The sequence below is a fragment of the Drosophila pseudoobscura genome, chromosome X (assembly GCF_009870125.1).
Source record: "Drosophila pseudoobscura strain MV-25-SWS-2005 chromosome X, UCI_Dpse_MV25, whole genome shotgun sequence".
Lineage (NCBI taxonomy): Eukaryota > Metazoa > Arthropoda > Insecta > Diptera > Drosophilidae > Drosophila > Drosophila pseudoobscura.
The window spans coordinates 38,650,383-38,677,933 of NC_046683.1; the positions used below are offsets into that span (position 1 = coordinate 38,650,383).

Sequence of the window (27,551 nt, forward strand, 5' to 3'; positions counted from 1 at the left end):
TCTATTTCTATCTGCCTCTCCCCCTGTGAAGGTCTCTCCAAACGGCCATTGGGACCGCCACATCGTAAAAGCAGTCTACCAAAGCATCAGGAGGTGAAGCGTCGTTTCCTGGAAATTTGTGATACCAATTTCTCGGACGAAGTGAAGGCCGCCCTGCGCCTGCCCGCCTTCGATTCGTACGAGTGGGGCGACGCCGATGTCATCCACCTGATGCAGACCATGTTCATCGAGCTGGGATTCATTGAGAAGTTCAGCATTCCTGCGGAGACGCTTCGCGAGTGGCTCTACGAGGTCTACAAGCACTATAATGAGGTTCCATTCCACAATTTTCGCCATTGCTTCTGCGTTGCCCAAATGGTGAGTATTTTTCTATACGTATTAAGGTATTAAATATATGCTTTTACTAGGCTTGCGCTTATTAGTATGGGCGTACAAAATGTGTCGGAATCAAAGGTCTCAAGGTCAAAAAAATGTTCCTTTTGTTATAAAACAATAAAATATAAAGTTTCAACCCAATTCGACAACGTTTAGAGGTGCCAACTTGAGGTCAACGTTCAAAAATACGATATTTGGCCAATGGTTCCTATGGCAGACTAAAATCGGATAAAAAAAAACGGATCGTTTGTTTTCAATACGCGCTTTGTGCAACCAACGAGAGTGAAAAAAACGAGGCGGATCGTTGTGAGAAACTGCTACGGCCACTACTCCACATTTCTACCAGATACTCAGTCAGTATGGCTCCTTTCCGCAAGACGACGCACACCTTGTACTACGAAGAGTGCGTGAAAGAGAGAGAAAGAGAGAGAGAATGAGTAAGGGCGTGGCTGGGCTTACCTAGCCACTGCAAACAGATTTGTTCCTTCTTGCTATAATAATAATCCGATCAGATCCAGATTCAGCAGTCCAGAAGATATGGTCATTGTCTACGATTCCATAGAGTCTTTGGTTTTCTCGTCCTTTGTGAGTACACTTGTGACAGTGCGATATCATAGGAGGTTATTAAAATTAGTTACTCTAGTTACTCTAGGCGCTCATCTGGAGTGACAGGCAGAGCAGACATTCTGGGCGAAAGGGGGCTGGGTGAAAATTTGAAATACATTTGTAACAGTGAGAAAATACGTGTTATTTTGAGTAAGCGCGTCTGCTTTATTCTTCTCTGTCCTTTCGGCGAACAGACAGCATAGAAAAAATTGGTTAAGAATATTTTCCGGGCTAAATATTTCAGTATTGCTTAAAAATTAAATACATACTCCATGTCGGATGAAGTTCTTCGAGTATTACCAGCTTTTGCTTTTGTTGGCTAGAAGTTGCTGACTTTTGCTTTAATGGATTTCACATCCGAGTGGCCTCGTGAGACATCCTTGTTGCCAGGCTAAAAGTGATTCAAATCGCATTATATTAATAGTATTCATACAGCACAGCACAGCACATGTGTATACATATACACAACTATTCACATCGGAGGAAGCTTATAATGAATGAATGTGAATGTGGGGAAGTGTGTGCTCCTCAAGCGGATGAGCAGGAGGCCAGGGGAGATTGCAATCGATATAATGTGGGAATTTACATGTAGCCATATATACTCGCACTCGTATTTCCATATCATAACGTTCCATTCGTACTACAACTAAACCATCCACACACAGATATGTACAATACTCACGCCCCGTTGTATGCAATGCAAAAATAAACGAAAGCGCCAAAGGGCAATCCTTACATGCACACAAAGATACAGATACAGAAACAGATACAGCTACAGCTACACCAATAGCTACAGATACAAACTAGTATGTGTACACATGTTGAAGCAAGGCCTATTTTTAGCTGCCAAGATACCACCCAAGATACCACCCAAGATACGAGAGAGATACAAAGAAGAGGACCCAGAAATTCGCCTCACTTTAAATAGCAACACTTTAGGCGATGGGTAGGAGACGGTCTGTGGAAAATGGTCACTCACCCAACACTGCGCAAAATAAAATAGAAAGAAAGAATCCCGACTGACGTAGCCTTCCCCTAAACCCTAAACCAGCACCAGCCCTACTCTGGCAGCACTTAGACCGGCGACCCACTTGGCTGCTCAAGGGCTAACGAAACATTGTTTAACCTACATTTTTGGCAAATGAAACACGGCATAAGCTGCTTCTATTCGCCGGGGACATCGAATCAAAAACCTGTTTTAACCTTTAAAAACTGATACAAACCATCATGTTATCATGGTTTTTCGCATGCAAAGTACGTTTAAATGAAAAAAATAATACTTCAAATCATCTCTTTCCATCTTTATTCTTTAAAAGATTTTGTGTTGTAGGGTGTCTACCAGTCCGTGCTCACTTGATGAGCTGTGGTATTTCCTTTAGTTTCTCGTATTGTATAAAATATTATTTCCTTGCTTTCTCTTCCTTCTTCACTTTAATATTCGGCTCTAACTTGGACACAAGCTAAAGCTAAGGCCGAAATGATTTAAAATAATTTCCCTGTTCATTTCATAGGTGCAATTGCAATTGCAATTTCACTTAGTCGTGGCTTCACTGTTCGGACACGTTTCCCTCAACTTTCTGAGAAGCTCTAAAACAAAGAAATACTCGTATAAAAAAAACCACCACGCACACAAAATGGAAACTTTAATAAATTATTTTCCTGGCAACAAAAGCAAACGGGTCAGGGATAGAGTGGCATAGGGTAGGATAGGGAATGTGAATGGGAGCCAAGGACGGACGAGCCACTGAAAGAGTCAAATGTGGGGTGTTCTGCTACAATGGCAAAATGAAAGTTGAAATTAGCAATGTGCCCCAGAGAGAAAAAGAGAGAGGGAGAGAGTGGTTGAGCAGAAGAGAAAGAGACGACAGAGTCAGATAGTCAGAGCATTAAGTATACGCACGGTTGCCCACACAGGCAGAACATTGCAACAACAACAACAACAACAGCAGCAGCAGCATCCAAATGACAATTGCATTATGATTCTCGTTGTTTTTTCTGCCGGTGCTGCTACTGGGAAATATGTTGACCGTAAACCGCATTATGTGCTAGACAAAACATGGCAATTCCACACAGCCCACAAACAGAAATACACACACGAACATCCAACAGCAATACAGAGAGAGATGGAGAGAATGAGAGAAAGAGGGAGCCGCCAACATAGTTTTCACGGCCATTTTGTTGTCACCGCCATTGTCAGCGTAAGCGTCATCAGTGTCCACGTCATTGCTGTACAATATTTGTATGGCTACCCTGCATCACCGCACAAAAATCAAGGCAAAAATCTTTTAAGAGTGTGCAGCCCTAAAGAACCAAGACGGGCTTGAGAGCCTAGGTTTGAGATGAAATCGAGGCAAACAGGGAAACACTATTGAAAGTACCTGTGCATCCCATACACTGAAGAGGTTCGATTAAAACTATGGAAAACCCCAATATATAGTATGTGTAAGTTGCAGTACTCCTCAGAATGATTCCCTGTTACCTCCAAACCAAACACTATGGTTTGGTTACTATGGAAAGATAGAGATAAGATAGATCGAAAGCATTAGTTACCATACAAATTTTAATATTAAAGTTCTGACAGCTATAAGAAGTAATTTTCTATTGAGGACACACATTACATTGGGAAATTGTTATCCAAGCCTTCAGTTCTAATTGGTCCACTTACATACTACATATAACTTATGGTAATTCATGTGTACATATGGCTGCTTCCCGAATAGCTCCGATTGACTTAATCGGCAAGTAATTTCTTACTATGACGCAGCAAAATAAAACGAGGGGAAACGTTGTGAGGCACTGCAAAAGTCGCGGCTCTACTATTTTACCCGGTCCTCAGTCTGTATATATGTACATATGTGAGCTTCATATTTATGTAACTTATACAATGTATTTTATAAGTAATTATACGTAAGCGTGGGAATTGGTGTATCAGCCGATGCATCGCATTTTTCTCTCTCTTTTCGTAAAAGAGACCAATTGATTTCTTAGTTTTTGCGGGGTAGGGAATTCATTTCACTTAGCTTTGCTAGAACTTTTCATGAGAGATGGGAGCAACATAGAAAGAAAGAGAGGAATCAGGACCGCTAGATTTATTCTAATTTTAATTGCTACCCTCCGTTTATCCTCATCGTACATAATGACCTATTGGACCTGTTATTATAAAAATATGTTATCTGATTTAATTTTTTTGCTGATGTTTTGTATTCCGCTGCATCTGTCTTGCTCTCTCTCTCTCTCCATCTGACTTCTCACTCAAAACACAGCCGTTAAATCTCGTTCCCCTCCGCCAGGGCCGTTACAGTGCTGCCAACTTTTCAACAGGAAAAATTCTGTTTTTAGCTTGAAAAAAAAGCTGAACATATTTTTAAAGAAAAAAACAGCATAAATAATTATTTTAACAATTTTTTATTAAAGTGATATTTAATATGTTTTTTACAGTATTTCCATTAATTCATTGGGGATTCATTACACATGTGATGGGTTGCTGTCGAGTTCGGCTCGCGCCGCGTCATGATCGGAGCGTGACGCCATAGTCAATTCATAGAGAGTCTGAGTCTGAGTTTTTGACACAGATTTTCGGCTTTTGCTGGAGCGGTAAGGGGCGTGGCAAAATGTTCAAGAGAAATTGATTCACTGCACTGCTGATTGCTCTAGCTTTTATGGTCTCTGACAACTAAGGATCAAGCAAGACGGACGGGCTGACGGGCTGGACAGACAACCAGCGAGACATGGCTTAATCAACAAGGCTATTGATACTATTCTACTTTATGGGATCGGAAGCGCTTCGTTCTGGCTGTTACACATCCACATCCATATAATATTAAGAAATACAATAAATTGAATGTAACAATATCAGGCAGGCTCCGGCCTTAAGTTGCTTTCGCGGATTACGTTTTCAGCCAAAACGTTTCTTTTTCGTTTTAAAAACGAAGAAATCGAAGAGAAATGTGAAAGCGGGAACACCAAATTATTTGAACTCAAAAGTAAATCGGTAAACTTTTGTGAAAGTGAAAACCGAAGCTTGGCTGCAAATTTAATATATTATATTATAATATTAAATTATTTATGTCTGAAATGCTTGATATGGTATCCATTTTATCAGTGTTGGTGAAAAAATGAAAGTCAACTATTAAGCAGATTTGTTTTGCAATATAGTTTCATAAATCGATTGTAAGACACTTGTATTTTGATATCCACCTGGTTCTCTCAATTTTGTATCGTTTCAATTACCACTTTACCTTTTCCGTCGTTCTTTTCCACCATCAACAGAGTTGGTGAAAATATACGCCGTCCGTGTATATTACTATTGAATGTGCTTCCCTTAGCATAGGCAGTGGGTCATGTCTATGTATCTATTTGTGGGTGTGTATACATATTCTGTATTGTGTGTGTGAGAAGTCAGAAAAGCAAGAGCTCGTACAGGACATGACAGTCAAGCTGTTAGCGGCTTCTTTTTTGTTTTTTGCAAAAACAGTCGAACAAAAATGAAGCATTAAGGCCAACAACACGCAGACAACCGTAAATTTAAATTATTGAACAGACCCCCTCTGGAGGCCCCACCTCCTACCCCCCACAGTCACTACCCCTGGAACTGGGGGCGTGACCAAACACTTTGACTAATTTCCATTGGCTGCACTTTTCATCCAACGCTGCCGTTGATTTCCTTGGAGTATTTTTGTCCGCTGCAAACTTTCCCAACGAGCAGAAAATGCATCGTTCACCGGGGGGAATTCGGGAGGTTGTTGAGTGGGTTGCTGTTCAATGGTCGTTGCGTGGGTGGTGCGTAGTGTAGCAGTGTGTGGCTGACGGAGTCGTTGGCTCGATGGGCTCCTTGTCTGTTTGTCTGTTTGTTGACAATGAATTTAGATAAACTTACGAAATTCGAAGCGCAAACAGCATTTGCATTTGCATAAATTTCTAGCACCCCTATAGAACAACCGCCTCCCGTCCCGTACCACTCCATAACCCATAGCCAACCATAGCCACCCACATGCCCACCCCATCCTCCGCCATAGTCCACTTCGCACTTAATGCCAAAGTAAACGCAGCGGAGGCAAAAGTTGTGCAACAACTTTTACGACCAAACCCCCAAGTAACCCACCCACCGCCTCTTCTTGCTTTTCGCTTGCCCCACACCCTTTGATGCAGTGCAAGTTTGGGGCGCAGCAAAGCGCAAAGCAAACTTTACGCTGCTTTTGTATTTCGAAAAAGCTTCAATTGAACGCTGTTGAAATTCCTTGAGGGTCTCGCAGCAAAGTCATCTTCATTTGCAGCAAACGATTTTGCTGCCACTGGGTATTCCACACAGCTCACCACACTGCCGCCTGCCTGCATGGCCTGCCTGCCTGTCCCTTGCCCACTGGCTGGTGCTGGTGCTGGTGCTGGGTCTGGTGCTGGTGCATGGGGCAGATGCTGGATGGCGGATGGGTCCTTCCACTGGTAATTGCAAAGGTTTCGCACCAGACAAATTAAGTTCGCTGCGTGGACGAAGGGCACACGGGGATGATGACAAAAGCAAGGTGACGCGCAACAACACCAGACGATAGAATACGATATAGGAGAGTGCTCCAGGGCCAGGGACACGGACACGGACACGGACACGGAAACGGATAGCGGCAGAGGGCCGGGGCAGAGAGACGGGGAAGGAGCAGCTTAAAGTTGCACCTGCCTGATGGCAAGGTTTAAATGGTAATCTGCCAGCGTTAATTGCTAGCTTAACGATAAATGGAGAGATAAATAAGGGGTACACCATGTGGACAATACAGATATCATGGGTGGACACATAGTGGCTACTTGATGGATAGACATGAAGATAGAAATGTTAATATATTTTAGCTCTATTTGTTTGCAAATAATAATAAACATCTACTCGATTGCAGATGTACGCAATTACTCGCCAAGCGAACCTGTTGAGCCGCCTTGGCGACCTCGAGTGTCTAATCCTGCTGGTGTCCTGCATCTGCCACGACCTCGATCATCCAGGCTACAACAACATATACCAGATCAATGCCCGCACCGAGCTGGCACTCAGGTGAGTGAATGGCAATCTGTTGCATAGGTCATGTGGGATCCTAACTAACCTTAGCCTTAACTAATGTATGCTGCCATCAATATCAATCCCATCCAGATATAACGACATCTCACCGCTTGAGAACCATCACTGTTCGATAGCATTCCGTTTGCTGGAGCATCCCGAGTGCAACATATTCAAGAACTTTAGCCGCGACACCTTCAAGTGAGTTTCCCCCGTTGATTTAAGATTTAAGCTATATGTTCTCTGGATTTAGGGCTACTCATCCAAGGGGGTTGCTGTGTCCGCAGCCCGCGACGGTGTCGGACTTCGGGTGTGGATGTCGGCCGCCAGTGTCTGGTGTCCGAGTTGGGGAGCAATTAATTGCCAACTTGGCTGCGGCCACTTTATGCACGGCACGTACCAAATGGCATTGCATTAAACGCTTGCCCCATTGCCGCGGTAATTAACAGTTACCTGCACAGCTGCACTGTGCAACACCTATGCATCCCTGCGCCACGCCCCACCACCCCATGCCCCAGGCCACCCTACTTGACCCAACCACTCCCACTGTCTTTGCCACTGTCTGCAATCCATGGTAAGGCACGACTATGAAATGTATCGATTTGGTAATTAAAAAAAAAATAAGTAGCGGATGTCCTTGTTGTGGTGCTGTTGCGCTTTAGGGGGGAGGAGGTCATTCTCCTCGCTGCACGATGCAGTGTCTGCAAATGAAGATTATGTTGTAATTGGCCCGGACAGGACATAATCCGGGCGCTTAGCTTGCCTATAACTTCATTTTGGCCCTTCAATGAGGTAGAGGTTGGGTAGGGTGCGGGTTCGCCGTTCGGCGAGGACCATTAAATGCCATCGAGAATGCAATACAGTCGAACAATAGAAAGGTAGGAATGTCTGCACGGAACGAAATCAGATGGAATTCAATGGTGAGCATTGCGATAATTCATAAAAGAGTTAAGCTGCATTAAGTCGAACACAATCGGAAACACTTAATTGGCGATGGCATCGCTATCACCAGCGATATGGCAAAAAAGGAAATTCTACTACGCATATAATGAAATTATTGCACGGATGCACGACAAAAACAAAATGTACATGGGAAAGATTTCCGGTTCATTAGTGAATGCTACAATAACAATACTAGTACAATAAATCGGCAACATTCGAAAAGAAATTTCATTCTTTCTGGTGTATCCAATTTTACACGACTTCTTGTGAATGCACTCAAATAAATACATATGCTGGAAAAAATGGATGATAAATCAAAAGTAATGTAAAATCAAATGTAGCATCATTCGAGTCGGAAACCATTCAATCCCAATCGATATTGAATTCCATAAACAAATTTGAACAAATATTTAATTGAATACAAAAAATCTACTTTAGGTAAATCACAATTTATCGATTGACCAATGAACATTCTGAGGTTTAAGTAAAGAGAGTCATGCAAAGAGTTTACTTTCCGCAGAATAACCCTTAATATAGTAAGACTAAGCGATGGTTAGCGAACAAATTTTCCGCGCACTCCCTCTCATTCCTGACCTTGCGCACTATATCCACCTTAAGCCGGATGCAAAGGCGCATTCTGATTTTGCACAGAAGTTTTTCATACTGACGTAAAGCACTAATAAATATTCTTGTTTAGCAAAATCAAAGACGAATGATCCATGGGATCAAAGTGATCAACACAGATTCATCATTTTGGTGCTGCTGCTATAAAAAGTTTTAATCCCCCAGGGTATCCAATGCCTTAGGACCCGCTGTATCCTTTAGTAGCGTGGTTTTTTTCCGCGGTTTTTCCCACATTTTCATTTATTTGCATTTTTTTTTTTTGCATTCATCGCATGCATTTTATATTGAAAAATATTCCACGAACACAAATTAAGTGGATTAGCCGGGAAATGCTTTATTTTCCTACTCCTTCTTCAGCCTGCGTCGACTTTGACTGGTGAAGAGAGGTGCTATAAAGTGGGGCAAAGCGGACGTGGCAGTGGCAGCCCGCTGCCACATCATCATCATCAGGATGAGGAGCATCATCAAGCCACAGCGCAATCAGCAAGGAAAGGATAGATGCCCTTGGAAACAGCCTTGCTCTTCTTCACACCACTCTTTGAAAAATTCTATCCCTGCTGTACTCTCTATCTATCTACTCCTCCAAGCCTTGGAGGCGTTTTGCTGTCAAGTTTGCGTGCATAAACTATTGCATACTTTAGGGATTTTCTGATGGCAAAACTCGTCGGAGAACACATCGTATACATACACACATACTACATATATAACGAATATACATAGTATGAACGAGTATATATATATAAAGTAAGATGGCAGATGCTGTCGCTGTTGCTTTTGTCAAACATTTTGCAATTGTCAGTCAGTTCTCATTATTAAGCGATTATTAGGCATTAGGAGACATGAGTGTACTTTGGAGACTTCCTACCACTTGTGACCGAAATTTGTTGAATATTTTTGTCACTGTCATGGAAAGAGGGAGTTGTATAGAGCACCAGAATCTGCTTTTCGCCCGCTAATCACCTTAAATAGAAAAGCATTACCTGATTAGAAGTGAGAATTTGACAATTTTCGTTAGACAATCACCTCCAAAATCTATCTTGTCCTTATCTCCTGTCATTCTACACTTATTTTCTCCCCACAATTCATGGGTTCCTAAGGAAGAAAAGTGGGGTCTTCCTGAATGGATGCAGGAAAGAAAGCCTAGAAAGCCGTCAACGATTAACGTTTATAGATCCAAGCCAAAGAGGGCATTGCAAAGTACAGTTACCGATGACTTTTCAATAGCCGTCGGCGCAGGAGTGTGATCACAGCCATATTCAAGTGGAAGCGGTAGACATTTATTGATGCACAAGAACGAGGGAATAGTTGGTGGAAAAGTCTCCGATAATACCCTTCGATAGCCTCACCAAATGCGACACTTTTCCGAGGGACTCATCTGACTGGCGGCCTTACACTGGAAGATCTCCAGAAACTCGGGAAAGTTTCCCAGCACGTTGTTGACTCGCTCCGAATGCGCCGCATGCTGCCCGGTACCAGCATTGCTGCTGTCGCCCCCAGAAGACGGTGCATTGCCACACCAGTTCTGAGCAAAGGCCACAAAAAAGGTCTTCAGTCCCCTGGGATCGGTTACACCTCGGTACGCGCTATGGTGGCGGTACGCCTCAAAGGCCAGGCGTAACCCCTCGGTGTCCGCAATGTTCTCGTTGATGGTGAGGGTGGCGTTGCTGTAGCGGGCACCCAGATAGCAGCCGGCACGTAGACCGAACCTTACGATAGCCCGTGGTGGCCATTGGCCGTTGGCCAGCTGTCCGGTGGCGTCGTAGTTTATTCCGTCGTAATCGAAGGCGTGCACCATCTCGTGGCCCAGGATGGAGCCCATTCCGCCGGCCTGCCGGGCCTCCTGGTCAATCGTATTGGAGCAGCGCTGCAGCAGTGGGCTGGTGAGCAGTCCTAATGGCAGCTCAATGGCGTTCTGCTTCAAGCGATAGTAGGCGTTGACTGACAGCGGGTCCAGGCCGAAGCCTTCCACGGGCGGAGAGTCACCGCAGATCTGATCCTGGCAGTCGACTACCTGCCGGAACTCGGCCATGGCCCGACTCTGGGACAACTGTAGTAGGTTCTCGTCGTAGTTGCTGCTCAGCGGCCGTGATACGGGCTTCTCCTCCGGGACTATCTGGGGCAGGACCAGCCGCATGTCCCGCAGCTTCTGTATGGCCAGTGTCTGGGTGCTCCGGTCCGCCTCGAACACGTCCGTTTCGTTCAGCTGGCGTTCGAACTGTAGCTGGAGGCGGTCGAAAAGACGCTGGACACGCAGGACCAGGGCTTCGTAGGCCACAGGGTCGTCGCCCAGCGAGAGACGGATCTGCAACTGTGACAACTGGCGGGGCAGCAGCTGACTGAGCTGCTCCAAGCAGTGACGTTGCCGCACGTTGAGCTTCTCGTCGTCGTGCAGGTGCAGCTCGAAATGCGCGGGCAGCTGGAGGAGCAGCCAGGTGGAGAGCACCAGCGGATCCGCGCTGTCTGTCCGCCCCAGCAGTCTCTGTAAGCGGCTCAGGTACTCCAGGTCGGCCACCACCAGCAACTTCTCAGTGGCGCCTGACGACAGTCCCTGAAGGAGGAGATCGAAGTAACGCCGAATCTGCAGCTGGGGCAGCTGCTGGTCCAGTTGGCTGAGGGACTGGGGTTCGCGCAGCACCAGCGTTTGCTCCACATCCGCGGGCAGCAGATCCCGCAGATCCCGTTCGAACTTCACCAACCGCTCGGCCAGGGCGGACGCACGTCGTACCCGCAGCCCCAGCTCCATCAGGAGGTTTTTGAGGTAGCGCTGGTAGAGGAACTCACTCATTGAGTTGCCGCCGAGCAGCTCGAAGCCGGGAGGAAGCAAGTAGAAGATGCTCTGGTCCGCCGCTTGCCAGTTGGGTTGCACCAGGAGGCGCCACAGGCCCTGGGCCCCGAAGCGACGCAGCCCCGCGTTGGCTGCCACCCAGTCGAAGGCGGCGTCGTTGGCAGAGGCAAAGGCCGAGGAAGTGTTGAGCAGCGGCCAGTATGCCCTCCGTTCCAAAGCCTCTGTGTAGACCCGCAGGCTCTGCAGGCCGGACATGCAGCTCCCATAGAACGTCGCCAGATGATTTGACTCCGCTTTCAGAGAAAGCCCCCCGAAGTGTTGCACCAGCCGCTTCTTATGCAGGGCCGCCCACTGGGAGCGCCTGTCGTGCGCGCCAAAGCCCCGTTGCGTGCTGTTGGCGTACCAGTTGCCACACGCGTGCTGGTGAAAGTTCTCACAGGACGCCTCTCCAGTGTCCATATCATTTACCATCAGCCGTTGGCAGTCCTGCTCCCCGTCCCAACCCGACTCCGATGCCTCGCCGAAGTGCCAGTGACCCAGCAGGAGCAACAGTCCCAGACACGACAAGGTGATCCGCGGCAGCTTCATCTTCGCTTGCGTTTAGCTTCAGAGGCTTATGTGTACTGCTGCTCCCTTGCCGGGGCAAGTGCGTCGCGGACCGTCGGCGATAAGCCGCAGCTGATAACCGTGCCGTGCCCTGACATTCGCTTCTGGGCAATGCCATTGTGGCGAGGGCTACCCGAGGAGTTGCAGTGGGGAGGGAAAATCTATTTTTATACCCGATACTTAAAGAGTATAGGGGTATATTCGAATTTTGGTGAAAGTGGATGTTTGTAACACCCCCTTCCGCCCCCACAACGGACGAAAATCTGTGACATCCACAATTATAAAGAAATATCACAAATATCATAATTTTAATACAGCATCTGTTCTTCATTCAGTATTCTAAAAAATTATTTTTCAACATTATTTTTAATATATTTATTTATATCGATTAAGATTCATCCCTGAGACACCATTATGATCTGTGTATCCGATCAGTAACCCCTCATACCTTTTACCAAATACATATGTACATACATACTTCAATGGGTTGAGGAATTTAGCGATGAGACCAGATACGCAGATGCTGCCCTCTCGCTCTCTCGCACACGCAAATCTCAGTGCGATAAGGTTTTTAGGTGGAAAGTCAAGTTTACATTCACTTAGCTTTGGGATGAAAGAAAGACGAAAACGAGGGGGAGATGAAAACGTGGTGAGAGAGTTGTTCTTTGCAAAGCAGAAATTAAAGCATTTCCAATTTCCTAATCGATATGAGAAAATAAAATTTTCACCATTTATAAATTCATTAAAGGGCTTTAATTTCCTTATAATGGATAGAAAAATAAGCATAATCTATCTATACCCTCAAAAATTGTTATACCGGATACTCAAAGAGTATAGAGGTACATATATTAGATTTTTGGTAAAAGTGGATTTGTGTAACACCCAGAAGGAAGTATATATAGTGTATATATTCCGACCCTATACAGTATATAGTACATACTATATACATATATTCTTAACCAGCATCAATAGTCCAGTCGATATAGCTATATCTGTCTGTCAGTCCGTCTTGTCTGACGGTTCTCAGAGACTACAAGAGCTAGAGCAACCAAATTTTGTGTGTTAACTCCTTTGATATCACACTGGATCAATTTTTGTTTTTTTTTTAATTTTTCCACGCCCGCCAAAAGAAAATCATAGAAAATTACCGTGTCTACCAGATTGCCGATTAACTTAGATCAGATCAATATTATAGCCCGGACCACAATTGAGATTGCAGTGGCTACGCAACGTCTTCCACGCGCTTACTCCTTTTCTCTCTCACATGTACGCCTTCTGTCGGAAGAAAGCGAGAAAGCAACACACATACCGTACTCAGACTGTGCTTATGCATACCGAGCACATACCGGCTCACAACGTTCCCGCTCGTTTTTTATCGGAATTTGTTATACCCGATACTCAAAATGAGTATAGGGGTATATTAGATTTGTGGTGAAAATGGATGTGTGTAACGTCCAGAAGTAATCGTTTCCGACCCCATAAAGTATATATATTCTTGATCAGCATCAATAGCCGAGTCGATTGAGCCCTGTCTGTCTGTCCGTCCGTCTGTCCGTCCCCTTCAGCGCCTAGTGCTCAACGACTATAAGAGCTGGAGCAACGATGTTTTGGATCCAGACTTCTGTGATATGTCACTGCTACAAAAATATTTCAAAACTTCGCCCCGCCCACTTTCGCCCCCACAAAGGACGAAAATCTGTGGCATCCACATTTTTAAAGAAACGAGAAAACAGAAAACGCAGAATCGTAGAGGAGGACCGTATCTTCTAGAGTAGTATCTTCTTCTGAACCAGATCGTATAATTATTATAGCCAGAATCAAGAAAACAATTTCGTTCTTTCTCGCTCTGTCTCTCTCTCTAACACACAGGTTTCATGGTCGGTTTTGCCAATTGCAAAATATGAGTTCAATGATCTCAAAACCTATCTATTGGTATCCGCACTTCTGTTAGACCTCACTGTGAAACGTATATCTCAAAATTTCGCCCCGCCCCCTTCCGCCCCCACAAAAGACGAAAATCAGTTGCATCCACAATATTGAGGATACGAGAAAACTAAAAACGCAGATATGGTCATTATCTAGACCATATCTATCTGAATGCTGAATCTGGATCAGATCGGATCATTTTTTTTTAGCCAAAAGGAACAAATCAATTTGCACTGGCTACGCAGCGCCCGGCGTCACGCTCAGACTGATTTTCTGTCTCTCTCGCACGCACTCTGTGTCGTGTCGTTTAATATTAGCGCCGTCTGCCCGAGGAGATCCATACTGACTTAGTATCGGGTATAAATGTAGAGTTGCGGTGTCCGCAGCAACTCACAACGTTGTCCCTGGTTTTTTTTTAATTTTCCATACAAAATGTAAACACAATCAAGTATGCTTTGATCTATACGTGTGTGAGCTACTAGATTTGTGACTGTGACAGGTTTGCAACTTGATCATTTTCTGTGTGTGTTACAGTGAACAGCGCCAGTAAAACGCAAGGTAGCTCATTGGAGACATCGAACAAATAAAGCTACAACCATGCGAAACAGTAGACAATAGACAAAGTTCTTAACAAGAGAGATATGCGTGCGCTATCCTTACTTATGTTACTTATCGTTGAGTACCCAATCTCGAAAGTTAAGTTCTGGTTACATGAAAACCACAGCAACAAGAAAAATTCAATCAAAATTCCGCCGACAAACAGGTGCTTTAGGGGGGAGGTGAGCCATTGTGGTGTTGTAAGCAAAGAGTAAACTTAGAACCATCTGCTATGCTCCAAACCAAGAATAAATCATCAAGGCGAGCGAATGCCAGATGCGAGAGAGTGGAGATGGGGGATACTCGTAAGTTTCGAGTTGAGCTTTGGCTGGCGCTCGACGCTCGGCGCCCGACGCTTTTCATGCAATTATTTAGTCATAATTAGCGCATAATAGTTGCCGTTTTTTGGGCAACGCCAACTTTTGCTCATTTCTCATTTTCCCCTTCGCAAAATTCATCATCAGCGTTAGGAGGAGGCAAGAGCAAAAGCCAGAGCAGGAGCAGAATACTACATACCAAAGATGGCTAATCACTGCACTAGATTCTTTAAAAATATAAAAAGACAACTAAGCAGAACCACAGCTTAAGGTACCCCTTCAGCTATAAGTTACCATAATGAGAGATTGGCAATTGCAAATAAACACAATGGTTACAGAGACGCAAAATTCGTACAATCCATGGTAAATTTGTGGGCAACCCAAGGATGATTTTGGGTTTTTTGTTTGTCTCTACCAGATATGCTATTACCTAAACTACACCTGTACCACACCCAATAGTATGAATCTGTGCTCCATGCATATGACTAAACCATCTCTATTCAAGTAGCTGTCATCATAATCGCTGACATGATGGGCTACCATTGTATGCTAGTCCATATATTTGCTTTGTTATCCATTAAATCCCAAATTGAACTGCAGATGCGGCGCACAAAGCGCCTAATTCCTCCCCCATTTCGTCGTGGGTGCACCAGATATTAATTAATTGAATGCCTTTACTAGGCGCCTCACTGCCGGTCGTGTAGTGCATGCCAGGAATATGCCAAATCCAGATGAAGATGATAATGATGGTAACGATGTCTGACTTGGTTTGGATGTGGGTGTGGGTGGATGGGATACGTGTGCAGTGAGGAAAATGGTATTAGAGAACCGAAACGCATTTATTTGCGATTCGATATTTTCTTAATATAGACATTCGGAGACTCCATATAGTACCTCTTCATTTTGTTGCAACTCCGTTAAAGTTATTTCTTCTAAGCAAATTTCTGCTTTTTTACATCTCTCTATAATTATTATTATAATCCATGTATTCTGCTTTTCCCGACTTTCTCCTCTGTTCTTAATATCTGTTATAAATTTCCATTGTTTCCATATTTTTTTAATCCTTAGATTCTACATAAAGACCATTATTCGTTCTGCTACCACTAATTTTTTTGGTTTAACCGCATTTTCCAATCATATTTTCACCGAGCCTCGTCAAAATATCAGACATTGTTTCGTTATTGATGGGAGCGCAATTTTCCGCTACATTTTTAGCGAAATTCTATCAACAAAATGTTTAACTAAGCCGATTGATGCCCCAACCCACCATATCAAACCCCTTTCAACCCGCAGTCTCCTTCATATCCTTCATTGGCCAAAAAAGAGAGAGAGGGAGAGAGGGAAAATAATAAAATAAAATAAATATTTACCGCTGTGATAGACGCTCTATTTGCACTTTAAATGCAGAAGCTGCCAGGCGCTTACCTAGAATTTGAGACGGAGATGGAGTTGAAGTTGTTCCGGAAGGAGGTGTAGAGGGTGCAGTGGGGCAGAAGGGAGGGTAGCGAAAGTCTGCACCGTCAATGCAGCTTGACACGAAAAATTCAATTTTTACTTTGAAGATTGGCTTGGATCTTTGTTTACCCTGGGAAACACATAAAGGGAGACGTATACCAACAATAAGTAGACTCGAGTACTTATAACTATTTTTATCAGAATCCACGATTGTTATAGAAATGGTCGATCAAAAAGACAGGTTTCTTCCAATTTATCTCTAACTTCTATATCACATAGCATGCTATAGGAACGATGATTCAAGGGTATCTAAACCTTCCACCCCGAATCAGGACATTACTTGCATTGCTCTTTCCATTTGACTTTGCCTCCTGGTCCTGGTTTTGATCCTGGGCTGTGCCTCAACTTCAAATAAAACGAAATGCAATTTGATATTTTACGCGCTGCATTTGTCCGTCACCACCATCTCCACCTTTACATCTTACCAACACTGCGCCATTTTGATTGGCCTTTTCTTTTCAAAAACACTTCATTGCCTTTTCCTCCGGTAAACACTTTTATTGGCCACACGAGAGCTATGTCAATGGAAAACTCAATCTGCACTTCAGTTGGGTTGAATGAGTAGGGGAAGAACAGGGAAGCACCAAGCACTGCAACGCAATTTGGATGTGTAACGAATGAACGGTTGGCAGCGCAGACTTTGGTGTGCGTGTGTTTTCTCGTTTCAAAACTTAAGAAAAATGGAATCCCAGGAAGTCACTGCATAATGTAGGTGTCTGCTCCTAGTGCTGCAGAAGCAAATGGAAGAGAAATGATTTGGAAGGTGTAAAAGGTCACAGGAAGGACAGATTATAAAAGGAATAGAGCGCTATTTAAAAGGTGTTCTCCATAGATTATCTGTTCTTCTGAATAGGTTTTTCGCAAAAATAGTTTTACAGTAATGTTTTCTTCTTTGTTTCCATCTCCAGCACCATACGTGAGGGCATAATTCGCTGCATCCTGGCCACCGACATGGCCCGTCACAATGAGATCCTCACACAATTCATGGAGATAACGCCCATCTTCGACTACAGCAATCGGGCCCACATCAATCTAGTAAGCATCGATATCCACTCCACTTCTCCACAGTTCTATTCGGTCTAATCCTTTCAAATCTGTCCTGAATTAGCTCTGCATGATTCTCATCAAGGTGGCGGATATTTCGAATGAGGCCCGACCCATGGACGTGGCCGAGCCTTGGCTGGATCGCCTGTTGCAGGAGTTCTTTGCCCAGAGCGCCGCCGAAAAGTCGGAAGGATTGCCGGTAACGCCATTCATGGATCCGGATAAGGTAAGCAAGCCAGGATCTCAGGTGCGCTTCATCGGTCTCGTTCTGCTGCCCCTCTTCGAGGCTCTCGGCGAGCTGGTGCCGGAGCTCACGGAGCTCATCATCATACCAGTGCGCATTGCCCTGGAGTATTACAGGTGAGGTGGCTCCGGCTCGCCCTCCGAAATGGATAATCAACTAACTCCCAAGCTGTGTTCCGCTCCGTAGACGCCTAAACGATGCCCAAACCAAGACGCGGAAGTCCGTTGCCGACAGTAACACTTCGGACAGCAACAGTGGCACTATGGACTCCAATGCAGCCATGGTGAGCACACCGGGAGCGTCAGGCGACAAGATGATCATCGACAAAGGCCACGGCAGCACCCAGGGCGGAGGCGCCGGCGGTACCACTGGCAGCATCTCCCCCCAAATGCCACGCTCTGGATCCGGTATTAGTGTGAAATCGCGCCGTAGCATCCCCTCGCAGAAGTCCGCCTCACGCACCTCCGTTGATGAGCCCGGGGGCATGGCAGCCGAGCTGCACGATCTGCCCGAGGGAAGCGAAAGCGGCGACTCGGAGACGGCCACCGAGGTGGATGTAAGTCGTAAATCTCTCCCATTTAAATCTGTACTAACTTGTAGATTCCTTTACCCGATTACTATTCCCCGAATGACTCTTCGTTGCTCTTTTTATTTCTCAGGTTGCCGAGAAGACCTCCAAGTTCAAAGTAGACACGGAGGGCAGCAGCAACCGGAGCAAGTCGTCGCACTCGAACTCGCGCAAGTCGTCGCGCGAGAAGCGCCCATCGATGATCGGGGAGCTGTGCAGTAGCGGCGGGGGCCAGCGCATACGCAACTCCTACGGCAACATCCACGGCTATCACACCAATCGCTGTCACTTCGGCAACAATAGGGCCGTGAGTCTCGACCAGTACAGCAGTGGCCACAGCCGGCGTCTGTCCGACGGTCTGCCCCAGGTGATCTCCGACAGCAACGTATTCTACGGACGCCACCACCAACGCAGCGGCCCCGAGTCAGCTGGAGCTACAGCCACACAGCGTGGCCAAGAGGACACCAATGCCAACACGAGTGCCGGAGCCGGAGCCAGAGCTGGGAGCAATATCCAGCTAAATGAACTGCTGGCCCGCACCGAAGCGGACTCAGATGCGGATGGCGAGATCAGTGCCGCAGAGATTCTGGCGTCGACAGCAGCAGCATCGTCACCGGCAAGTGTCCCCCTGTTGGCAGATGTCGCGGCAAGCGCCTCCTCCAATGGCAACGTGTCGCCCAGTGGACAGCAGCTGGAGCAGATCGGGTTGGCCAGCAACGGCGGTAGCAGCAGTCGGGCCACGCCCAGTGCCAGCCAGGCCGGAGTCACCGCAGTGTCGAGTGTTGTCGCCATGGCCGGCGGAGCGCTTGGCGGAGCCGGTGGCAGCTCCGGTAACTCCGGCTCCGGCTCCGGTTCGTGGAAGTCGCGGCTGCGCCAGTTCTCGGACTACTTCAGCTTCAGCTTTGACAAGGGCAACAAGCGCTTTGGCAGCACCCGCAGCAGTCCCTGCCATGGTCGGGCCAACAACAATGGAACCGGACCCGCACTTAGTACCGGCGACAGCAACAGCGCTTTGGATGCGGCCAGAGGAGGAGGTTCAGGACTAGAAGCTGGTTCTGGGTCTGGAATGAGTGGCGGTAAGCCGCCGTCCATATGCTGTACCATTTCGAATAGCCAGCAAGCGACATCGGGCGGAGCTGGAGCTGTAGGTGGCGGAACGATGCACCGTCATCGGGCCTACAGCCTGGATGTGCCCTGCAGCCGCGACCAGGGAATGACACGCCACTCGTCCAACGACAGCAGCCGCCAGTCGTCTCGCCACGACGACAGCAACAACACGCTGCACAGTGCAGGCGGTGGAGCCGGCGAGGTCCCCGGTATACGCATCGCATCCGTGGACGGGGTCGTGGTCATTCCACCCAGCCTCAACGTTGAACTGGAGCTTGGACTGGCCAGTGCCTCCTCTTCGGAGGTAGTGCCAAAGATTTGACAACAGGGGAGCACCTACGACTCCAGCACCGAAAAGACAGCCACCGATATCTCGCTGTCCCACCCGGTGCCCATCCTGGCCCTGCTCCCGCCGGAGGACATCGATGACGATGAGGATGCGGAAGATCCGGAGCACCAGCTGCAGCCGGACGCCGCCAGCAACTGCGAGGTCTCCGCCATATCCATTACGGTATGGTCAGCCATCGGGCAGCGGCTCAACGCCCTCGTGTGCCATTGCTGCGAGCGCAAGTTGCCGGAGCCCGAGAATGTCTAAATGACTTGCCCCCCAGAGGCACCCCCGCCCGTGACAGCAGCTGTTGGAAGGTTTGGCAGTCGACTGTTGTTTTAATCGATTTTTCCTCTCCTTGTTTTTTGTTTACCACTTAAGTATTTTTTATTTATGTACACCCACACATACATACACCCACACAAATATATACTGCATATATATACCACATTCAATCGATAACTGATCCACATCAACCCTAAATATGATTGGCATCTAGAGACTTCTTCTACCTTTTGGTTACCCGAAGATCTAGTTATAGATCTACAGAATAGTTTATTCACAAATGTCCGCTCAGACCGGCCGATAAATATAGTAATTGTAAGAAACAAAAAATACCTCTTTTTAGAGAATTTGTGAAGACGCAACTTTTTATGGATATACATATGTATCTCTCGATTATATATTCCAGGGCCAGTTCGGCGAATTCGAAACATTCAAAAACATAAGGCAGTCCCGACTGACTATTGATCGGCCCAAGTGCAATCAAAAAGTAATATTATTTCGGAAAAAGTGACGGAAAAGTGTGTGGCCATTTCTTAAGAGTATAGCGCCTAATCAGAAAATAGCATACCTTTGTCGACAGCTTTGAATTCCAACAGCCGATATGATATAATGACATCCATCATACGAAAAATATGGAGAACCAAAAGGAAAACCAACTCCCAGATACCCTCAAGGCCACTTTTTCAAATTAGTTTCATCGGATTTTTCTCGTTAAAATTTCAAAGTAATTGAATCCGAGAATTTCGCGTTACATATTGTCTTCAGCTTGTTCTTCTACTATAGGCTCTGAGCCGGCCATTTCCTGAGCATTTTCCCATTTTACCAGAAGCCCGAAACAGTCGTGAGCCGAGATGTTAGGCCCTGTGAAGAGTCGAACGCCATGCCCTCCAAGTGGCTACCGAGCCGCACTGATTGCCAGACATCAGTGTGGGTCCCAGACCCAGACCCAGACCCAGTCCCAGTCCCAGTTGCAGTTCCAATCTCGTTTTCATGCGAAATTCACGAATAATTACGCAAAACAAATTTTCTGCCATTGCGAATGCAGTGGGGCTTGGCCTTTCATTCGGAGTTGCAATCTGACCAGCTATAGTCCTTGGTCCCAGGACCGACGTCTGCCTAATTCCATTTGTCAGTTGCGCGGTTCGATGTTGCTTTTTCCTCCCCTATTTCTGGTTGCTTTTTTGTTTTTGCATCCCCCCAGCCCCAGCCGAGTCCCAGCCGAGTCCCAATCCTATTCCCACTCCTGCAGTCCCTAGAAAGTCATCAAGTTTTTGGCAGGATGGCCGCAGGAGCGACTTTCATGGTGATACAATTGGGTTTTTACAGCTGCCGAAGCTGGAGCCGATTCTCATGCTGGCTCTGATGCAGTCCGGTGTTTATGTTGTTGTTGCTGATGACAGCACTCAATTAGTGGGTGGATAGTGAATTGCAGTTACTACATAGAAGAAGCAATGTGTGATTACATTGACATTTTCACGATTTTGATTATTCACGAAATTCGGTTGCAATTTTCAGCTGCTACTTTGGCGGAGGCTGGGGTCGGGTGCTGGGTCCATGGCGAACCCCCAACCCCCAATATCAATTTGCGAATCGAGTTTCGAATCTCCTCGGAACGAATGAAACAAACTCTATCCACATATCCAGCGAATGGGGCATAGGAGACCAGGATCTGTCATTATTGCCTATGTAAATTTCTGTATGTAATTATGTTAAGTATAGCTCTGCACATACACACACCAGAACACACTAACTCGCATTCACAGGAGGGCTCTGTATGTGCGAGCTGATGAAATGTGCTGCCTACTTTTCAGGGAAAACTTTGAGCCGCAATGCCGATACTTTGATTCAATTATAAACTAGACAGCATCGAGTTTCGAATAATCAAATTATGGAATTCTAGATGGAATACAATGTATTGTACGAGTAGATGGAAGATGGAACTTAGAAGTTAGGATTAGCCGAGCTGGCCCTTGGTACACATTTAAACCGTAAAAAATGTATTTATTTTTTTTGGTCAAACTTAAGCTAATGAGCATTCAATTGGCGACGGACCTGAAGAAGGCTTAGGTCGAAGCTACAGTTTAGCTTAAGTTACAGCTAAAACCAAAGTCAATAGGTGTTTACTTGATGTACATTTAAGTGTCTAGCAAATCGCAACCTTATCGAGCAGAACAAATTAACTTATTGTGCATTGTAATTGCAGCCTCTGTGTAATTTTTCCCTTTACAAAAAATGTGTGTTGAATTTGATGTTAATACTGATATTGATGTTGATGTTGATTTTGACTCTGGTGTCTTAAGTGCATGTGAATATTTGTTGCAGAGCATAAGTCATTGAATAGTATACAGTACGTATGGTATAGCCGCACAGGATTGGTGGGAACAGTGGGTGGAACTCGCGAGCTCCGATCGCTATGCGGGTCTGCTATACGCGTAGTTAGACTTTTGAGGACGGCTGTCTAGTCGTTAGATTAACGAACGTATTGATGTAGGTACATACATTTATCTGTACCAAGATCAACCAAGAGAATTTCGATTCCTACATGTACTCGTGTTTTGATGTGTATGGCTGTACCTAAAGCAAATTAAAGTCTAGCAACCAACTCGTACTCCAAATTAAATAGCTAACACATCAAATTGATTTGTTGCCTTATACTATTGTACTACTGATTCTACTACCACTATACGACCACTGCTGCGTGGAGCTGTGTTGGTGAGCTTTCGAAGCCTCGGCCGTACGCACCGCCGCCGGACCTGATTGAGTGCGCGTGTGCGTTTGAGTCGTTGCTCTCCGAGTCGCAGCATTTTATACTTATATTTACTCGTATGGATGCATATTGTTTATGGCCCCAACTTCCCTACTTCCCTTGTTTTGAATGAAAAAGATAAAGACTAAAACTTGAATTTAAACGAAAACCAACAAATGCAAACAAAACAAACAACTTTCCAAAAAAACCAAAACAAACAAAATGTAAAAAAAATAAAAAAAAAATATATTTATCTTAAAGATACCACAACTACAAATCATACAAAAAGAAACTCTAGGTGTTTTACAAATGTATAAAAAAAAATCAAAAGATAACAAACCCAAAGGAATAACCAAATGTAAGCCATTTTAAGTATAATTAAACTAGTTTATACATAACTCTAAAAGAAACAAAAACCCAAACATACATATTTGCAGACCAAGCAAGATCTTGGCAAGAAACAAAGCGAGAGAAGGTCCTGATTCGGCTGGCCGAACCAAAATATACCCCTGCAATGAATTATATTTCACATGAGTATTTGGGGATATTTTGTAGCCGTATGTTACTGATGGGCTTTTGGGCATATCCGTCAGATCAGATGACCACGACCACGTTTCTTTTGTGAAAACTTCTTTCCCAATCGATCATTTCTAGAATAGCTATAGAATATTACCGGCGGAGTCCAATGAAAAGACCGCAACAAGATCTACACAGGAATTAATGATGACACCCTTTGCAGGGGTATTTCACATCATATTCGGTGTTCAAGAATACTCGTATATTAAGTGTACTTTCTGGCAGTCAATTAAACGCTTTCCCTCTTCCGAAAGTTGGTTGCGAGCGATGGGGCCCACAACTTATGGATCTGATCTGATCCGTGTATCCGGGCCGGTATAATAAGTTCCAATGGCAAATGTTTGTGTGTACCTATGACATATTTGAATACTTAGACAAGGATATGAGCAATTTGGACCAACTTGACTAAACTCACCCCCTATGCCACTAAGCAAAAACAGAAGCAGATACAGAACTCTTTACTCGTGCATATGTATGCATGTGTAGATGTAACAGACACACACACGAACACAGACAAACGGACACACACAGACATAATCTTTGTAACAGTAGGAGTAGCACTACATATCGCCTTAACTGCAAGCGCGTAGGTCTCTACAAAAATGACCTGTCGTCAAAACGAGCAGAGAGCAACACAAACTAACTTATTAAAGAGCAGAAAACAAGAAAACCAAGAAGAGAGGTGGCATCTATAAAACCAAACAGTAAAACAGAAAGACAAGAAAATAATGAAATATTGAAATAGGGAGCTATGTATATAACAAAAAATGCAGCAATGTTCCCATTTTGACTTTCGTTTCCGTTCTGCGATCTCACATTCATATGCATTTTTTTGTTAGTGCTATTATTTTCTAACGTAAACATATCGTCTGTCAACTGAACCATACAATATATACATATAATATACATGTACATATATGTATATGGCTCCAATTTTAACATTTGAACGAATCAAATCCGCTGAGTAAAATATATACAATTTCCAATCTAAAATTTACGATTTTCATCTATTTCCGAATGTGCGATTTGGCGAAGCAAAATTCGGCTGATTCGGGAGAAAGTGAAAATGGGAACTCGCCCTTTGTCCATACCAGAGATGCAGAGAGGTAGACGGGGATGATGATGGGTGCAAAGTGTATATTAGGCATTATTATGGATCTACAACGTAGAGCGTTCAAATTCACCTTGGATCGACCTACATAAATACATCTTACCCTTTATAGTTTCGTACGTAACTTACAATGCAGCATACAAACAAAAATACAAAAAACTAAAAATTCAAGAGAAAAATTGCAAAACGGTTTCCAACAATAAAACATTCTTAAACACACACACACACTCTCAAATTTTCTGAGTACGTGGCTTTATAGGAGCTTAAATTTGTCCAAATGCACCTTGGCATCCTCATCCCCATCCTCAAGCAAAGACAAACTCAAGGACACAGCCGAGAAGCTTCTCAACAAATGTGCAAAGAGAGAATTATAAAGATAGGGGAATAGAGAGACGCTTCAAAGAGCCCCCTTAAAAAAGTGCTTCTCGCAGGAGAAGAGAATTTATAGAGAATCACCTTATCCGCTGAGCTGTCCCCTGTGTCAGCGTCAACCACCGATAATGGACCACACAAACGCATGATCCACACCCGACGATACCCCAAATGTATCCCTGACATAGCGCTCTCCTCCAGACTCGATAAAAAATGTTTCATACGATTCCACTACTAAAACTAAAACATTAACTTTAACTAAACCTACTAATATGTGTAATAGTGACCCTCCTGACAAAGCCTTTACTTCAAAACACACACAACAAAATACAAAGACTAACGTTTTAATATACAAACCCAAAAATAAAGCTAAACAAACAAAAAATAAAGTAAAACTTTAAATTAAATTTTAAGCAAGAAAAAATAAACCAAACAAAATTCAGCAACAGCACTCTTCGGCAGGCCGAAGCTTAGATGCTCTCTCAACGACCGCATATGTACAAATGTACACAAACTCACACTCACACAGCCGTAAATAGAAAGCTACATGTATTATATATATATATGCCTGATCTACTTGCTCTTCAGTGTACTAGAAACGGTTTTTTCTCCTCATTCTGAAAGAGAATCCAACACAGAAAACACGAGGCCTGGGATACCCTTGCGAAATGTATGATATATGTATGTACGGATGAGGTGATACGATATCCAAAATCGAAGACTATTGATGATCAACGACCAATTGGCGATACAATTTCTGCTTGGGTGTCCGTTCCTTGTAATATCGTATACGGCTTTTGCAGGGGTATTACAACGCCATATACACTTTCAAGTTTTATGTCAATGAATCTGATCGATATATACATACAATATATATACTATATACATATACCGAATAGAACTATATATACATATATACAAATAGCTATAAATTTTAAGAAAACGCAAACCAATTCAGAGTGCAAGCACTCCTCCCAGACAAACCGTGCAGAATCCGTGCAAATCGAGAGGAAACTTCTTGCAACTCTGGTAATTCTGGTAACTCTCTGGTAACACATAAACAGTGGGGCATAGATCCATGGATCCCCTAACAGAATTCTGAAAAAGATACTTAAACATTTTACCCGACTCTATTGTGTTGTTTAAGCTACAAAAAAAGTATATATTTAAAGGCAGAACAAAGAATAAGTGTAAATTAATTAAATATGCATGCATGCAACGGCAAACTGGCCACCCTGTAACGTGTGCACTTGGCAACACAGCAATCAGCAATGCCCCTCCACTCCCCAAAGCCCCCAAAACCCCAAGAACTATATATATTATATTGATATTTTTCTGATCGAATGAAAACAATTCTGAGAAGACACCAAAGAGTAAAGAAAACCAGAGTAAATTCTATGTATACAATGAAAAAATCCAAGCAAGATGGAATAAATAGTTACATACACATACCTATACCTATACATATACATATACATATACATATATATATACATATATACATAAATACATACATGGATGTATTATAAAACTCTTGGCACACTGGAATCGCGGGGGAACGGAACCCCCCTGAAACTCAAATCAAATCACACACCCCACATCCATGCCCAAAATAAGCGATAGGGAAGACACAGGAAAACTAAAATACATTCTATGAAACTTTTCCCAAAATGCATTTAAGTGGCACACAAATATTTAAATGAGATCAATGAAAGCAACTTGTATTTAACACTTAAGCTATGTCCAACTCAGATAATGGCGCTCACACACAGATACAGACAGAAGTACAGAGAAACGGACAGCCGGTACACACTGCATACGAATACGAACGAACCTATGAGACAAACATATACATACATTAACGAGGACAGAAACACTCTCCCTCTCACACACACAAGTATTTTTGTGTAAACGTTTAGAAACAGAAAATATGAAACTAATGAATGAATATGAAATACATTGAATAAAATAATTTCCAAACTACTTATTAAAAAAAACAACAAATTTTGAAGTTTACAATATAGAATGCAAAAAGAAAAAATGGTAGGAAGGAAAGAACGGAAGCAGCTCAAAGTAAAAAAAAAAACAGTCTGTTTACGCGGAAATAGATAAACATACATTTCCTGGGTGGATTTGGCTGGTGATTCAACCACATTTTGAAAATCGCTAGATTACATAAAACTTTTTTTTTATATTTACAGCGAGGTTGGAGTTGAAACTGTTATCCTAGCTTATTTAAAAATAGCACTCGTTACTAAGACCTTCGGCTATGCTATTATTATATTATATTATTAATACACTTATTATGAGTTGAGATATGTATATTCCATGGGTTTTAGATTAGATTAATTGGTATAAATTTGTTTCTTTTAAATAGTTTATGATTTGGTCAATTTCAGTTTTTGATGGGTTAGAAAGAAGTGCCAGGGGCTTAGTGTTAGAGAAGATTTTGGAACGTATGTCTCTGAGTTGTGGGGATGGGCAGTCTTTAAGTAAATTTTCTATAGTTATTGGGACGTTGTTTTGGCAATTCGTACAAGTATTTCTTTTAGTAGGGTCTAGGTAATGTTGGTGAGTTATTCTTGTATGTCGTAGTCTTAGTCTAATTATTTTTAATTAAACTTACAAATTCGAAATAACACAGCAAAGAATCTTTAAGTGGGAAATAACAACAAGGTAGAAACTGAAGCATAATTTTGGGTATTTGGAAATGGTTTTTCTAGGCCATGCCTCAACAGGATGTAGTTAGGGACTATTCCCCATTACCCTTTGTAGCACAGTAGCACTAAAGCTTAAAGCTTCCAAAGCCGCAAAAGGTGCAAATTACTGATAGGAGAACGCTT

The 27,551-nt window shown here is 44.0% G+C and overlaps 2 protein-coding genes across 3 annotated transcripts in view; one reads left to right on the forward strand and one right to left on the reverse strand.

Moving 5' to 3' along the window:
• Nucleotides 1–26,417, forward strand: part of Pde9 (phosphodiesterase 9) — a 142,037-nt gene extending 115,620 nt beyond the window's left edge. The window contains exons 4-10 of one of the 2 annotated variants that reach the window (XM_001354408.4): nt 32–357; nt 6,861–7,012; nt 7,109–7,216; nt 17,236–17,362; nt 17,436–17,731; nt 17,802–18,171; nt 18,275–26,417. In XM_001354408.4, coding sequence (XP_001354444.4) covers nt 32–357; nt 6,861–7,012; nt 7,109–7,216; nt 17,236–17,362; nt 17,436–17,731; nt 17,802–18,171; nt 18,275–19,612 — 2,717 coding nt within the window. In that variant the 3' untranslated portion in view covers nt 19,613–26,417. Of the gene's footprint in view, nt 1–31; nt 358–6,860; nt 7,013–7,108; nt 7,217–7,268; nt 7,590–17,235; nt 17,363–17,435; nt 17,732–17,801; nt 18,172–18,274 lie in introns of those variants that run through there. The other variant, XM_033381934.1, reaches the window with a different exon arrangement.
• On the reverse strand, nt 9,837–11,995 carry Nep6 (Neprilysin 6). The gene has a single exon (XM_001354407.4). It carries the CDS (start codon nt 11,952–11,954, stop codon nt 9,924–9,926), a length of 2,031 nt encoding a protein of 676 aa, XP_001354443.3. The 5' UTR covers nt 11,955–11,995; the 3' UTR covers nt 9,837–9,923.
• Nucleotides 26,418–27,551: the final 1,134 nt, after the last annotated feature.

Coding starts and splice junctions, on each gene's coding strand:
- Nep6 (XM_001354407.4), bottom strand. CDS start 11,954: ATGAAGCTGCCGCGGATCACCTTGTCGTGTCTGGGACTGTTGCTCCTG.